Raw genomic sequence first — 15,061 nt, forward strand, 5'->3', positions numbered from 1 at the left:
GGAGATCATTTGATGGGGGTGTAAATGTATAAAACCAAAATCCTGGTTCTTGCTTGTGGGGAGTCCTAGCCTGGTTCCGTTTCCAAGCCACTGAGAGCCCGGCCTGTGCCTGTCCACTCAGCAGTCAGTCCCATTGTAGTCAATGCCTGTCTAAGTCCCATGATAGTCAGTGGGGCTTCCTCCCAGGTAAATGTGGCTAGGAGTGCAGCCTCAGAGCCCAATCCTATGCCTGTCTACTCAGAAGTAAGTCCCATGATAGTCAGTGGGGCTTCCTCCCAGGTAAGTGTGGCTAGGAGTGCAGCCTCAGGGCCCAGTCCTATGCCTGTCCACTCAGCAGTCAGTCCCATTGTAGTCAACAGGGGCCTCCTCCCAGGTAAGCGTGGACAGGACTGCAGCCCAGGCGTCCCAAAAGCTTGAGCCCGCGCATGCGCAGGAGCGCCCTGCCCGCTCCGCGCCACCTGGCCGGAGGTGAGCCCTGCGCAGCGGCGCGCGCGGGAGTCACGTGAGGCCGCTGGGCCAATCGCGGCGCCGGGCGTGCGGGCGGTGGCTGGAGGCCGGGAAGATGGCGGCGCGCGGGGGCTGGCGGCTGGCGCATACGGAGGCGAGCGCGGCGGTGGCGGAGAGCCTGTACCCGCCGGTGGTGGCGTCGCTGACGGCGAAGAGCCAGGCGGCGAAGCTGCGGCGCCGCGAGCGCTTCCACCAGGAGGTGCACGCGGCGCCGTCGGCGGAGGAGAGGCTGCGGCTGCTGGGGAAGCGGCAGCGCCTGAAGTACGTGGTGTACCCGCAGACCTGGGCGCTGGGCGCCGACCGCTGGTACCAGCACTTCTCCAAGACCGCCTTCGTGCCCGGGCTGCCCCCGGGGGCGGAGGACGCGCCGGACCCCGACCCCGCCCCGCTGCGCTCCCTCGCCTGCGACGTCCTGCTGCAAGAGCACTTCTTCCAGCGCAAGCGGCGGCCCTTCCTCTTCCGCGCCCGCGACCAGGGCGCCGTGCCCGCCCTCACCCACCTCGTGCCCGCCCTCACCGCGCGCCTCGCCGGCCGCAGCCCGCTGCTCTCCACCTGTTCCGTCCTAGGTGCGACTCCGGGGTGGGCTTGGTCTGCGGAACGCCCTGCCGCGGGATGCCCACAGGGTGGGCAGAGGGTCTTCCTTCCCCTCTCGCGCAGCACCAGCACCAGGGGCGTCCCAGGGACAGTCAGGACGCGCCCAGGCTGGCGTTCGTCTGTGGGACTCCCTGCCACAAGACGTGCCACGGGATGGGTGGAGATGTGTTCTCGAGGTGTTCTCTTCCCTCTCGCACAACACCAGAACAGCCACTTAATTGGAGTGCAGGGAGAGTCAGGACTGACCAAGGAGCGTTTCTTGACCCAGAGTAGGGTTGGTCTGTGGACCTCCTTGCCGCAGGATGTGCCAGGGATGGAGAGGATAGGTAGGGGGACGTTCTTGTGCCTCTCACACAATGCCAGAACCAGGGTGCATCCACTGAAATTGGCTGCAGGGGGCGTCAGGACAGCTAACATGTCCTCCCTGGGGCATCTGGTGGGCCGCTGTGAGATAAAGGAAACTGGACTAGATGGGCTCTTGGCCTGATCCAGCAGGGCTCTTCTTATGGCTAGTCTCTCGAACTCTCTGCCACAGGATAGATAGAGTAGGTAGGTGGATGTTCTTGCCCCTTTCACACAACGACAGAACCAGGGGATATTGCTAGAATTGAGTGTTGGGAGAGTTAGGACAGACAATAGAAAATATTTCTTTACCTAGTGTGATTAGTCTGTGGAACCCCTTGCCAGAGGATGTGTGAGAGAAAAGAACATCCCTCCATCCACTCTATCCATCCTGTGGCACAACACCAGAACCAGAGGATATCCACTAAATATCCACTAAAATTGAGTGCAGTGAGTCAGACCAGATAAAAGGAAATGTTTAGCTACTCTGTGTGTGATTAGTCTGTGGAATGCCCTGCCACAGGATGTGGTAATGGCATCTGCCCTGGACACATTTAAAATTAGTCTGCGGAACTCCCTGCCACAGGATGTGGTGATGGCATCTGGTGTGGATGCCTTTCAAAGGGGACTGGATAGATTTCTGGAGGAAAAGTCCATCACAGGTTACAAACCATGATGGGTATGTGCAACCTTCTGGTTTTAGAAGTAGGCTACTTCAGAATGCCAGGTGCAAGGGAGGGCACCACGATGCAGGTCTCTTGTTGACTTATGTGCTCCCTGAGGCATTTGGTGAGCCATTGTGAGGTACAGGAAGCTGGTCTAGGTGAGCCATTGTGAGGTACAGGAAGCTAGTCTAGGTGAGCCTTTGGCCTGATCCATCAGGGTGGTTCTTATGTTCTTATGTGCATATCGATTCAGAGGCCCACCCATTGAGTTCAGGGATCTGTTCCCAGGTAAGCATGTATAGCAAGTAGGGTCTTTGCGGATATGTAGAGTATTGGCTGAACTGCCTCATATAGTTATGTTCCATAGCTTTGGTTGGGAGGGGGGAACATAAATTGTTTCTGAAGGAAGGAATATCTCTGTACGCAGCCCTGTACCAGAAATTCTTTAGCTATGAATCTGCAATGCTGTATTATGTGCATTTGTACTGAAATTCTGTTACCAGGTGTGGGAAACTGGAGGAGTGGTGGCAACTTTTGGATTAGCATTTCTATTGATGTGTGAAGTGCTTCATAGTGCTTTATACAGTAATTTAACCCAGAATGTGCAGTTTATCTGTGACATAACTGACTAAAATGCTAATGCTCAAAGGTCAGATGTCTATCTTGACCAGGTGGTAATCAAAAACCCTTCTAAGGGGTCTGCTTGGTGCATGGATGTCTTTGGCTACTGTGCAAGAGCCCTGCCATGTTTCTCGACTTTTGGGAATGTTGAGCTGCACAATGTTCAGCTTCCCAGGGCTTTGAGCTATGCAGCTGCACAGCTTAAAGCAGGGGTGCCCAAACCCCGGCCCAGGGGCCACTTGCGGCCCTCGAGGCCTCTCAATGCGGCCCTCAGGGAGCCCCCACTCTCCAATGAGCCTCTGGCCCTCCTGAGATTTATTGAAGCCCACACTGGCCCAACACAACTTCTCTCAGCGTGAGGGTGACTGTTTGACCTCTCGTGTGAGCTGTGGGATGACAGCTCCCTCCACTGCTTTCTGTTTCGCATCTGTGATGCAGCAGCGGCAGCAAAGGAAATGCCAGCCTTGCTTTGTGCAAGGCCTTTTATAGGCCTTGAGCTATTGCAAGACCTTCATTCATTCATATAAGTTCATCTTTAATATATTCATTTATGTAAACTTATGTAAATTTATTCAGATTTTAAATGTAAATTGATACTTTTTTTGCCCCCTACACAGTGTCAGAGAGCTGATGTGGCCCTCCTGCCAAAAACTTTGGACACCCCTGGCTTAAAGGGAACACTGGTGGTCATCCTGTTTTGTTTTTTCTGATGTGGGGGTCGCACCTGCAAATCTCTTGATAGTAAATAAGGATGGAAACAAGTTAATGTCTCAGAATGTTTCTTCTCAAAATCATTTCAATTACTACAAAGTTGTAAAATATGGATTTAGATGCATAAATTCAAAAAGCTTGTGTGTATTTATTGTGATAACTAATTTGCAATCAGAGATGCAACCTTAGCTATAAGCATGAATATACCCAGTCAGTGTTCTGAGGTTCTTACATTTACAGTGTTGAAAGATGCTCTTGTTGTTATAGACTTTCAGCCTGAAGTAAATTTCTATTGGATGCGTGGGGAGACTGTTGTTCCACGTGGACATCGGAAGGGAAGAGTTGACCCTCTGAGATTTCAGATAGATGATAAGCCATACTGTCAAATTCGTATATCAAAGCAGCTTTCAGAGGTATGAATATTTAGTATATCTTTGGCAGTTACAACCTAGGCCAGGCATGTCAGATTCATTTTATACAGAGGGATGAAGTTAGCATTTATTGTGCTTGCTGAGGGCAGAGAAAGTGACATCGTTAAACAGATGATGGCCAGAAATAAGTACTTTATTCTCATATAGAAACTCATTAGTCGTAAATGACAGAAGAGAAAATGTGCAAATCTTGTTCATATTTTCAACATATGAGAGATCCGAATTACCATGCTGGGAAAACCTAATTATAATGGAGGTTGAATAAATTGCTTCTAGGGTCCACAATTTATTTTCACCCTGAAGTGGAAATTCAACTCTAGGTCATCTTGGTCATAGTCTTTCATTCTAATCCTACATCATGTTGGCCAGTGAACTGGTCATCCTGCATCAGGCTGGTCACACTGTCACTGCTTTTAGCCTGGGACTGGCAAATCTCCTGAGTTCAAGAAAGGTGCTTGGCAGTGTTGAATTTCTGTGTGACCTCTACACGTGGCCCCAAGAAAGCAACTGAAAATGGGCTGGTTTCTTGACCCATTTAAGTGTTCCAGGATTCACAGGATGATCTGGAGCCCCTTTGCACATAGACTCCTGAAGAGGAAGCCGAGCACAGGGACCAAATGGGGGAGCAACTTGAATTATGCTTGCTTGCTTGCCAACTCTTAAGTTAAAAAGTAGCATCATTCAAGTCTTAGCGAGTAGTGCTGCGGACAGGATTCCAGTGGCTCTGCATGTCTTACCTCAAGTAACTGAATGTCTGGCTTTCAACTTTTTTTCCTGCTGCGAAACAAAGCATATGTGAGCACTGTGTGATCACCTGAGAGGTTGTTGCATCCAAGTGAGAAGGCTTGCAACAAATTACAAGCTCATCATATTTGATATTTTGGACTTAAGTAGTTCCATTGAACCAATTGCATTATATCAGTGTTGTGGTGTTAGTGCTTGAATATTTTTTTTCCTATTTGCTGATGTGAATTTCTCATTTCTTCAAGTTTGTGCCTCTGGACTATATCCCCCCTGAAGAAGTTCCTGTCGTGAATTTTTTACCTGACAAACTTCCATTGTTCAAAAGGCAGTATGACAACAAAATATTTATAGGTATGATTGGAAGCACAAATATATTACTGTATTTTCAATTATTGCATACAATCATGTTGTATCTGTTTTAAAATGATTTGATGCCATGAGTTGACATGCTTTCAAGACACTTTATTATTTTTTTCTTGCAAAATCCCAGAGCAGCATGACTTCAGTACCTTGATGATAATGTGCAACTTTTATAGAAAACTTTACAAGTGTTCAAATTGCATTGCATACATCATCTCATTTCTTAAATAGTCCTTTAAGGTGTGTCGTTCTTCTGTATTGTCATCCTGTGTTTCCTCACAGGGTCTTGTTCGGATTGAGCCATATCCAGGTAAGCCCTCTTTGTCTGCAGGTTTGGCACCCGCGGATTTCACTCAGCATGGGTACCGGACCCGCACTGGAGGGTCTCATCTGACTACCCAGACATAACCTGAAGCACCTTCTGGTTACATCCAGGAGGCTGCCTGAGGCCTGTAGAGGCTGTGCAAAAACCAGAAGTACCTTTCCCATACTTCCGGGGGGGCTTCTGGCTGAGATGAAATTTTGAATCCAAAATGTTTGTATGCTAAACCACTTTTTCATGTGTTATGTAAATGGCATTGTATGTGTGTGTAGTCTGGGTTTGAGATAAGAGTTTTTAGTGGCAGTTTCTTTTGTATTGGGGGGGAGTGTAAAACACTACTATTTGGATACATCCTCTTAATATTCCTGCAGTCTTGACTTCTCAATCGCTTGCATGTACATATAGGATAGATGCTAGAATTTTATAATTGTTTACAAAGTTTACCTGTAAGTTTGAAATGTTTTACACCTACTGCTTGTGAATCCTGTATGTCAATATTGTGGTGTTTAAATTGGTAAATCGATCTTCCATTCTTGGCTAGTATTTTGAAGCTAATGCTGTTCAAGGATAAATGGATTTTCCTGTATTTTTTCCTGCTGTTTCAGTGCTGTTTAAGTTTTCTGTTGCTTTTAATGTATCTTGTGTTAAATATTATTTCATTTTTAAATTTTATTTGTAAACTTCTTTGTGTATTTTCAGAATAGAAAAGCAACCTGTAAATTGTTGATTTTTCTGGTCCTTCTGTGTATTGTAGAGAAAAGTATCTAAAATTCTTTCTTTTGGTGGATTTAGGATCTAAAGTAGCAGATCCATACACCTATGGGCATACACAATTTCACCTGATTCCTGACAGACTGAAAAGGGAGAGACTTATAAAATTGAACCTTGCTGATCAGACTGAAGTTCCTATCCGTGCCAATGGAATTGCAAGCCTTTTTGCTTGGACTGGAGCGCAAGCAATGTACCAGGGTAAGCCAATGGTTCCTTGAAATGTATTTATTAAGGTAATCTCATAAAAGCTCCCTGGTTTCATAAAATATTGAGGAAATTCTCAGATTTGCAGTGAAAGTCAAAAGCGTACGTCAAAAGCTGTTGAAAAATTGAGAGACTTTGCCCTGGGGTAGAGAAAGGATTGTGAGGGTTGTCTAGCTTTGGGTAGCTATAGCCCCTTGTAAATACCAGTATGATTCTCCGGCTACTACAATGATCTTCCTATCATCTTAATGGCCAGTAGAGTTACTCTATATTATTAGGTTGGAGATTGCAGTATGAAATTTGTATATTGCTAGTCTGCATCTGAAACAGTTGGGGCCGTCTCCTTGGAAAGTGCAAAAAAGAGCTCATGGGGGTGGAGCAAGTGGTAGTAGACCACCTATACAATTATTATTTTCAACCCTGTGTTTAAGGTGCTTGGCAGAAATTATTCATGAGATCTAGTTTATGCATTTAGGTTAAATTCTCTAGGGCAACTTCAAACGTTTATGTGACTGAAAAGTATGAACAGTTAAAATATACATCCCTTTATAATGGATTAAGCATGCCTTTTGCATTGATTTTTGTTGAAAGGAAATTGCTGATTTTCTTCCTCTCTCTCTCTCCCCCCCCCCTTCCTCCTTCTCACAGGGTTCTGGAGTGAGGCAGATGTGACACGGCCCTTTGTATCGCAGGCTGTGGTTACTGATGGAAGATACTTTGCTTTCTTTTGTTACCAGTTGAATACCTTGGCTTTAACGGTTGATGCTGATAAAAATAACCCTAGAAGGAATATTTGTTGGGGAACTGAAAGTCAGCCCCTGTATGAAGCAATAGAAGGCAATGATGTGAAAGGTTTTAATGATGAAGTTCTGCTTCAATTGGTCAGATTTCTTTTGAGGAGACCAAAGGAATTGTAACTTAAAATTCAGATCATCAGAACCATCTCCCAAGTGCTGAAGCAAGGTCCAGTGCTTAAAATTCTATTTGAATTATTGAAGTGCAATCATCATGTAGGCATGGTTCCTATGCTAGCCTCTTTGGACTAAATGGGAGTTGTGCAGGAGTTTAGCTGGTGCTGTTAATTGCCTTAGCTGATGCATTTGTATAGCTATTGTAATGAAATGCTAAGGATAACATTTTGTGAGTGGCCTTTTTAAAAACTGAAGTGGTTCTATCTTGGCAGGAGAACCCAGATAAAATTTAAGCCATTAGAAACTAGTACTGTTGTTCATTTCTTATGTGTTCTGTTTGCAGTCACACAGCATATAGCACAGTATTCAAGAGGGCTTGCTTCCAAGGTTTACTTCCATCTCTTCTTTTCCTTCTGGTTTCTCTGGGGGAAACAGCTGCAGTGATTAAGCTGATTTTCAAACCTCAATTGAAGAATTCTACTGTTAGGCATACGCACTTAAAGCATGGTCTTTCAAGCAGGTAGCACATTGCATTGTTTTTCATATTTTTTCCTATTCCTTGAATATGGGTGTTGGTTGGGGTTGAAGATTCATTTTCTTCAAATTTTCATGTGGCACACTCCATTATATAATTCATATAAGCATAGAAAATGGGCTAAAGAAGATCATGACACTTGGTTTTAAGTGGTTAGCTCAAAGAACTGGACCTGTCAGAGTAGCAGTTACATCAATTTGGGGGACAAAACCAATACAATCGTATTTTTAAAAGTCTAGAAAAAGATACCTGAGGGGGGAACATGATTGAATTATGCATGGGGTGAATAGAAGGATGTTCTTTCCATCTCTCACAACACCAGAAGAAGGGAACATCCACTAAAATTGAGTGGCAGGAGAGTTGGAACAGACAAAATAAAATTTCTTTATCCAGTGTGTCAGTCTGTGGAACTTTTTGCCCCAGAATGTGATTGCTCTGGCCTAGATTCCTTTAAAAGGGAATTGGATAGATTTATGGAAGAAAAGTCCATTGCAGGTTACATACCATGATGGGTTTACGAACCCTCCTGGTTTTGGAAGTAAGCTACCTCTAACAAGCTAGATACAAGGGAGTGGGCAACAGGATATTGGTATGTTGGTATTGGTATGAGGCATCTGGTGGGCTACCGCGAGATGCAGGAACCTGTACTAAATGGGCCTTTGGCATGATCCAGCAGGGTTTTTCTTTTGTAAAAGATGAGCTATCTTTATATATGGGCTTCTGTATTTAATGGTCCAGTCCCCCAAGCTTTTGGCACTGTTGCTGTATCCTGTGGTGTAGTTTTGGTCTCTGGAGGCCTCCACAGTATAAGGGAACATTTGTTCCTTTGCCCTGGGTTAAGCCCCAACAACTGCTACGGGTCAACTGGAATCTGCACCAGCTCAATAGCTGGTGCAAGTTCATGTTGATCCAAGTAGGCAGATCGAGTCTGGTAGGGTGTTGGGATTTGGTAGGCACAGCTTCCTGAACCCAATCTGCATATCCCCTACCGTGTTGCCACCCCTCGCTCTGCCCTCCCCCACTGGCTTACCTGCTCCAATAGACCAGCAAAACATGTAGGAAGGCTCTGCCTTCCAAAGCATTCTACTTTTCTCACTGCTGGAGCATGTTTTATGGCTACTTTTCAGCTGCCAGAGCTGGTGGAATACGTGTTCCCCCAGAGTAGAGAGCCCTTGGATTTGGCTATAATACATGTATGCTTTATGGCGGAGCGAAGGATTATTCATAGGTACAATGTCTGGGAAGATGAGAGTTTGCTATACCAGCCTGTGTAAGTGAAACATTTTAACTAAGGCTGAATTTCAGTGCAATCTGCTTGCTCCGTGGTGTGAATTGCTGTTGCTTTACCACCGTCTGTTTTACCTCTCCAGTTCACACACAACTGAATGTTTTGTCAGTTGGTTCATTATACAGGAGTGGAAAGCTGGGCATGGTGATGTGGTGATCCAGTTAGATAAATAAGCCTCACCATGTACTGTAAATTCTGCATTAGTTGCTTGTGTGAATTTTTCTTTAGGTACTGAGTTTTCTGGATTCAGACCATAACTGTATGGGTGGCAGACTTGGGTGTTGAAGGTAGTTGCCACTGAATTCTAACTTAGAAAACAGATGCGATAGCAAGAATAAGCTAAGTGTAGGAAATACTGTGTGCTAATTTACATGTATTCCCACCTGCAACTTGATTCGATATGGCCCAGGTACAGGTTTATCATTGTAATGAGAATTGAGTATAATGCATATCATGCTGCACTAACATCATGCTTGCCTCTGCTAATGAAGTATGCTGTTCCAAAGTAGATTCATTGAATTGTTTACTGATAGGTGGGATCTGTGATTTCATGGGATTACCTATGGTACCTCTTCACCATCACAGTGCAACCATCCAGGGTTCAAATATTTTTAAATACAATATTTTTGTCTTAAGATAGCTCAAGGGTTGCTAGTGTGACAATGAATGAACAGCAGATGGCACTGTTTACCATTACGTGGAAGTGTCAAATTGCAAGGTTACCATTTTCAGTTAGTGCTTCCATGAACCTGTGTTTTTTCCTGTAGGACAGTATATATACTGCACATTTTAGAAGAGCTGTATGTAAGCTGATAAAAGAGGCATCATTCTGAGAAATGTCCTCCTGCCATTCACTCCTTGATTTGCCACCTCCTATAGTATAATAAACAGGCATAAGCAAGAGACCAAATGTCAAGCTAGTATGGCAACCATCTCTCATCTTCCTTGCTATGTGAACCTGCCCTACAACTTTAATTTTTATAATGGTAGAAAAATGCTTAAAAGAGTGTGATGTAGGAGCATTGCCGTCAAAGAGCAGAAGATCAAAATTTAAGAGTTATGAACTTTTTTTCTAGATATGGTTTTGGATGTGACATTAAAATTGCCAGGCACTTTGAATGATTTGTGTTAAGGATACATGTACAACATATACACGTGCAAGCTGGAGGATGTAAGTCTTCTAGTTTGTAATGGGGCTGGGCTCCAAAGACTGACGAAACCTCATAATGGGCTTGCCACTAACCCAGTGGAATTTTGGATTCTTTCTTTCAACCTTAGACTCCATGTTATACCCAACAGCTTTTGAACCTCCTAGTGCACGAGAGGCTGCTGTTCCAAAAATACATAACTCTCTTGAGATCATAGCTTTAGTTTCACAGCTCTTTGGCTCCTGTGCTGTTTCCAGTACAACCTTTGCTGTTTCCCTCCAACTACAATGTGGCATACTGATAGTGTGATAGCTTGCATACTATTAAAACTCTCCAACTATTTACTGTGCAGTACCATTAAACGTGACTTCGGTCGTCCCTTTCTTTCTTGCTTTCAGATTTGCTTACTTAGTGGCTAGTGTGTTGATTCCCCCCGTCTCCTTTAAGGGCCCTATGAGACTTAAAGGGTACTAGGGATATAGCTATATCTTACTGTCGATTGCTAATAGAACAAAGGGAACACACGTTTCCTGCTTTATCCCTGAGAGGACTTCACATAACTTGAAACAGCATGACCAATTTGTAATCCAATTGAGAGCCGATGCACACAAACCGCAGGTATGTAGTGGCCTCTTTAAATTGGATTGTGTAGCAGCTGATGGCAAGCTGTTTGTGAAATGGCTTCTAAGCACAGGAATAGAGGCACTTTCAGTAACTTCGATTTCAGTGAGGTTGTTGTAGAAACAGTGCAATTTTGCCTGTGGTGACCATCTTTAAGGAGGGACAGTTGCATAGAACTCATTGTTATAGAACTCATACAGTCCCCACCATGTCCAGGTAGGACTGAGAAAAATTGCTTTCTGAGTCCCTGGAGATCCATTGCCAGTCAGCTTTGACAATACTGAACAAAATGGACCAAAGTTCTGATGTCATAGCCTCTTACAACTTATGATGTAACTGTTGCATTTCCATGAACTTATTCCATTATTAGCTTGTGAAAATGAAGGTGACAGAGCAGTTCCCTTATCACTCTGAAAAAAAATTGTGTGTAGGGAAAAAACTGAAAGGAGCATCAACGTTTTTGAATGATGGTTGCTTTGTCTTATCATGGCTCCATGTGATGACAAGCTATGAACTGTTCTGGCTTGTGTGGACACAATGACGTATAAACATGTGCTATCACAGGTATTTTTGGTGCTGTTGTATACGCATGTCCACTTTGAAGCAGGTCATTGCTGGACAAAAACTTCTAATAACAAAGCAATATCTTATGAGATAGGCTTAAGACTATTGGCTGTGATGGCTACTTGGAACCAGTATCTTCAGAGTCAGTCGAATACCAGTTGCTGGGGAATCACAGTGAAAGAGAGCTTTTGCTTTCAAAGCATGCTTGTGGGCTTGTAAGGGGCACCTGCCTGGCCAATGGTGGGATATCAGACCAGGTAGGCCTGTCATCCGATCCGACAGAGAGGCTCTTCTGATGGTCTTATCCTGCCTGAATGCTTTTGTTGGGCTAAAACCTTGCTTGCACTTTGAGCATTAATTCAACTAAACAAAGAGATTCTTGTTTGTTTGCGATTTTTATGTCACATCTATAAAATTGTTGTTGTGCTATCTGTTGGCAGTCTCTGGCTAAAAGGAAATTCCAGAGCCTATAAACCACAAGTTACTGATGCAAGGTTGGCTGTTACGTGTGTGTTAAGCATTTCATGCCCAGTGCTCCTGGGTTAATTTAACCAAAAATTAACTACAGTTTTGTGTTTTTTTTAAATCTCCTGGCTTTCTATTCCAGTCAGTATGCCACAACTTTGCTTTCTAAAATGTCCTTGAAACTGTTTATTTGGAAGGCTGTCAAAGATGTACAAAGCTATTTCCAAGCTTGCAGCTGAAACATTCAGAACCCAGAAATCCTGTCCCCTCTCTGTCCTTTTTTCCAATCTACACAAAGAAGCAGGCTGTGCTTCTTTTCTGCCCACCTGACATGTGAATGGAAAATCCTTGCACAGCAAAAATGCACCTGCATGCCTCTCATATATCAGCCTGTTATAATAAACGGAACAGAAATGTGGCCTGGGTGGAGAATTCTATTTCCCAGAGGTCATTTGAATAAGCAGCATTTTTTTTTGTCTTGGGTTCTTAATTGGAAACTCATTAACATTATTCAAAGTGTGTGTCCACATGACAGCTTCTTGCAGTTTAACAGTTATGCAGTCCCTGGAAAAGACCCCGTTGATTTCTCCTTCCCACCACCCCATACATCTCCTTTCTTGTTTCTGTTGTTCTGCCCCCCTACTTCAGGATATATTGAACTGCATGTCCAATCAAACAGGTTGGAGTGCCAGTCCATGCTGGGTAAGCAAGGGAGCATTACCTTCATGTGCCACCACACTGGGCAGAGCATGGCTGGAGGCGAAGAGAGTGGATAAAGACCACATCATGCTGAACTGTGTTGTCCCTTTCCCAGCTCAGGCTTAGATGTCTGTGATGCCCCAGTCATAGCCTAGCCTTATTTCCTGAGTGCCATGTGAGACGTGCTCAGCCGCCAGTTTTCACAGCTACTCACTGTGGAGTTCCCCAGCTCACCCTCTTTATCAATCACAACCATATTTTAACAATAGCCCGCTCCCACTGTTTCACAAATCTTGCTTTATTGAAGGCCCTTACTCCTCTCACAGTATACCTTACAGATAAGAAGTAACAGTTCTACCCAGCATTAACACTCAGGTCTGAAATGCATCCATAGGAAGCCCTAGCCAATGGTGGCTTTCAATGTAGGTAGCAGCAGTTTGGGCTGGTTGCAGTTCAAATACTTTTGTTATCTATGGGTTGTCATTCCATCCCTGGAGAAAGCCCTCTATTTCTAGTATCACTAATTATAGTAGCAACCAATCCAATTTAATACTGGGAGTGCTAATAGTATAAATACTGTAATTAAAAATGACAAGATTGGAATTAGGACCCCTGTGCTAGTTCACTGAACCATCTGTCCCCCTTTTTATGCCCTGTTCCTGAATATCAGAAGATTGCATGCAAACCAGCATGGGGCTAAGGTAGAAAAGAACACCAAAAGAGTTGTGCTGGAGCAGAGCTAAAGCTTAATCTCATCTGACATCTTGATCGCATAGTGGCCAAATAGATGCTCCTGGGAGCCTCTTTGTTCAGAGTGAGAACTTCGAAGATGCATCATGGGTACAAGTGGGAACCCTGGCTGAATACCAACAGGCAAAGAGTGGCTGTAATGTGTAAAACTGCTTGTGTTGGGGCTTTAAGGCAGGGGTCTCCAAACTTTTTGGCCAGAGGGCCACATCAAATATCTGGCAAGGTGTTGAAGGCCAGAAAAAAAAAATTAAATATAAAATTTATTTAAATAAACTAGAGATGGAACTTAGATGATGGAATAAATAAATGAATGAATGGGCTCATTCATTAAACCTCTCTGGCCCTTGAACACCCTCCAGAGCACAGTTCCAGTCATGTTTGGCCAAATGGGCCAGAGGCTTTTAGGGGACAAGAGGCTGGTTGCGGGCCGCATCTGGCCCCTGGGCCGGGATTTGGAGACCTCTGCTTTAAGGTATTAAAGAAAATATTTTAAGGCTGCAGTCCCATACACATTTTCCTGGGGGAAAGCCTTATTTACCTTTATGGGACTTTCTTCTGAATAGACACATATATAGGATTGTGCTGCAAGGATACTTAAATGTATGACACAGTGAAGCAGACAGAACTTTGCTTTCATAGTCTTAAAAGAATTAACTTGATTAATACAAGAATTAATTTGAAAACCTGCAAATCATTTAAAAAAGAATTCAGCTTTTTATGAAGCTGAAAAAATCTTCAGTGTGCATGAGAATGAAGCAATTTCTTTCATTTCTAATATTGAAATGGAAGTCCATACTGTCCTCACCTCACTGCTGTGAATCAGAATTGCTTGTTTATCTACAAAGGGGCATGAGCTGATGTTATAGTTAGCATGGCCCTGGGCAGAGTTCATATGCCCAGAGGGAGTTTGGCATTTTGCTTGCCCTTTCTTCCCTAGAGTTCAAAAATTAAATTTATAGCCCAACTTTCTTCAGTAAAGCTCAAGGAGCACTGCAGGACATTCCCAGGTGGTTTCTCCATTCAGACACCAACCGGACCTGATCTGATCTACTTCAGCAAAATAACTCATATCATGCTGATTTCAGACCATACCTCTAGCCCACAGATTACCACCACTGGTTCACAGTGAGAAAGTAAGGAATGCAAAGGGGTCTAAAAAATAATGAGCTGTGTAAGGAAAGTGGTAGTAGGCCATTAAGGGGGGGGGACAGGAACTTTTTAAGGATATCCAAATATGTACGGTCTGCCTTATTAGAGCCATCAAGTTGCTTCATAGAAGTGTTCCTAAATTATTTTTGCCAATTTGCTGCTTTAAAAAAAAATCACTCATTCCCCATAGACATCTTTACAGTTTAAAGGAAGATTTTTGTGTGTGCTGCTGTTTTTATATATTGTATTTTAGCATGGTTTTTATATTCTACCTTGTGGAAACCAATCAAAAGAAGTGTAATAAATGTTTTAATTAGCATAGTGATTGGCCTGATAGAGTGTCTTGTGAGGTCACCTAAGAAGCAGTTATGACTTAAGCACATATAAGAACATAAGAACAGCCCCTCTGGATCAGGCCATAGGCCCATCTAGCCCAGCTTCCTGTGTCTCACAGTGGCCCACCAAATGCCCCAGGAAGCACACCAGATAACAAGAGACCTCATCCTGGTGCCCTCCCTTGCATCTGGCATTCTGACGTTGCTCATTTCTAAAATCAAGAGGTTGCACATACACATCATGGCTTGTAACCTGTAATGGATTTTTCCTCCAGAAACTTGTCCAATCCCCTTTTAAAGGTGTCCAGGCCAGATACCATCACC

General features: G+C 44.0%; 1 protein-coding gene across 1 annotated transcript; it reads left to right on the forward strand.

The window, feature by feature from the left end:
* Positions 1–543: 543 nt before the first annotated feature.
* MRPS30 (mitochondrial ribosomal protein S30) lies at positions 544–7,488 on the forward strand. Its single transcript, XM_066616345.1, has 5 exons — positions 544–1,073; positions 3,708–3,853; positions 4,861–4,966; positions 6,090–6,266; positions 6,921–7,488. Exons 1-5 carry the CDS (start codon positions 563–565, stop codon positions 7,187–7,189), a joined length of 1,209 nt encoding a protein of 402 aa, XP_066472442.1. The 5' UTR covers positions 544–562; the 3' UTR covers positions 7,190–7,488.
* The last annotated feature ends 7,573 nt before the right edge of the window (positions 7,489–15,061 follow it).

This window comes from Tiliqua scincoides, chromosome 2, assembly GCF_035046505.1.
Source record: "Tiliqua scincoides isolate rTilSci1 chromosome 2, rTilSci1.hap2, whole genome shotgun sequence".
Lineage (NCBI taxonomy): Eukaryota > Metazoa > Chordata > Lepidosauria > Squamata > Scincidae > Tiliqua > Tiliqua scincoides.

Coding starts and splice junctions, on each gene's coding strand:
- MRPS30 (XM_066616345.1), top strand. CDS start 563: ATGGCGGCGCGCGGGGGCTGGCGGCTGGCGCATACGGAGGCGAGCGCG. Junction 1,074..3,707: donor CTCCACCTGTTCCGTCCTAG/GTGCGACTCCGG, acceptor TTGTTGTTATAG/ACTTTCAGCCTGAAGTAAAT. Junction 6,267..6,920: donor AGCGCAAGCAATGTACCAGG/GTAAGCCAATGG, acceptor TCCTTCTCACAG/GGTTCTGGAGTGAGGCAGAT.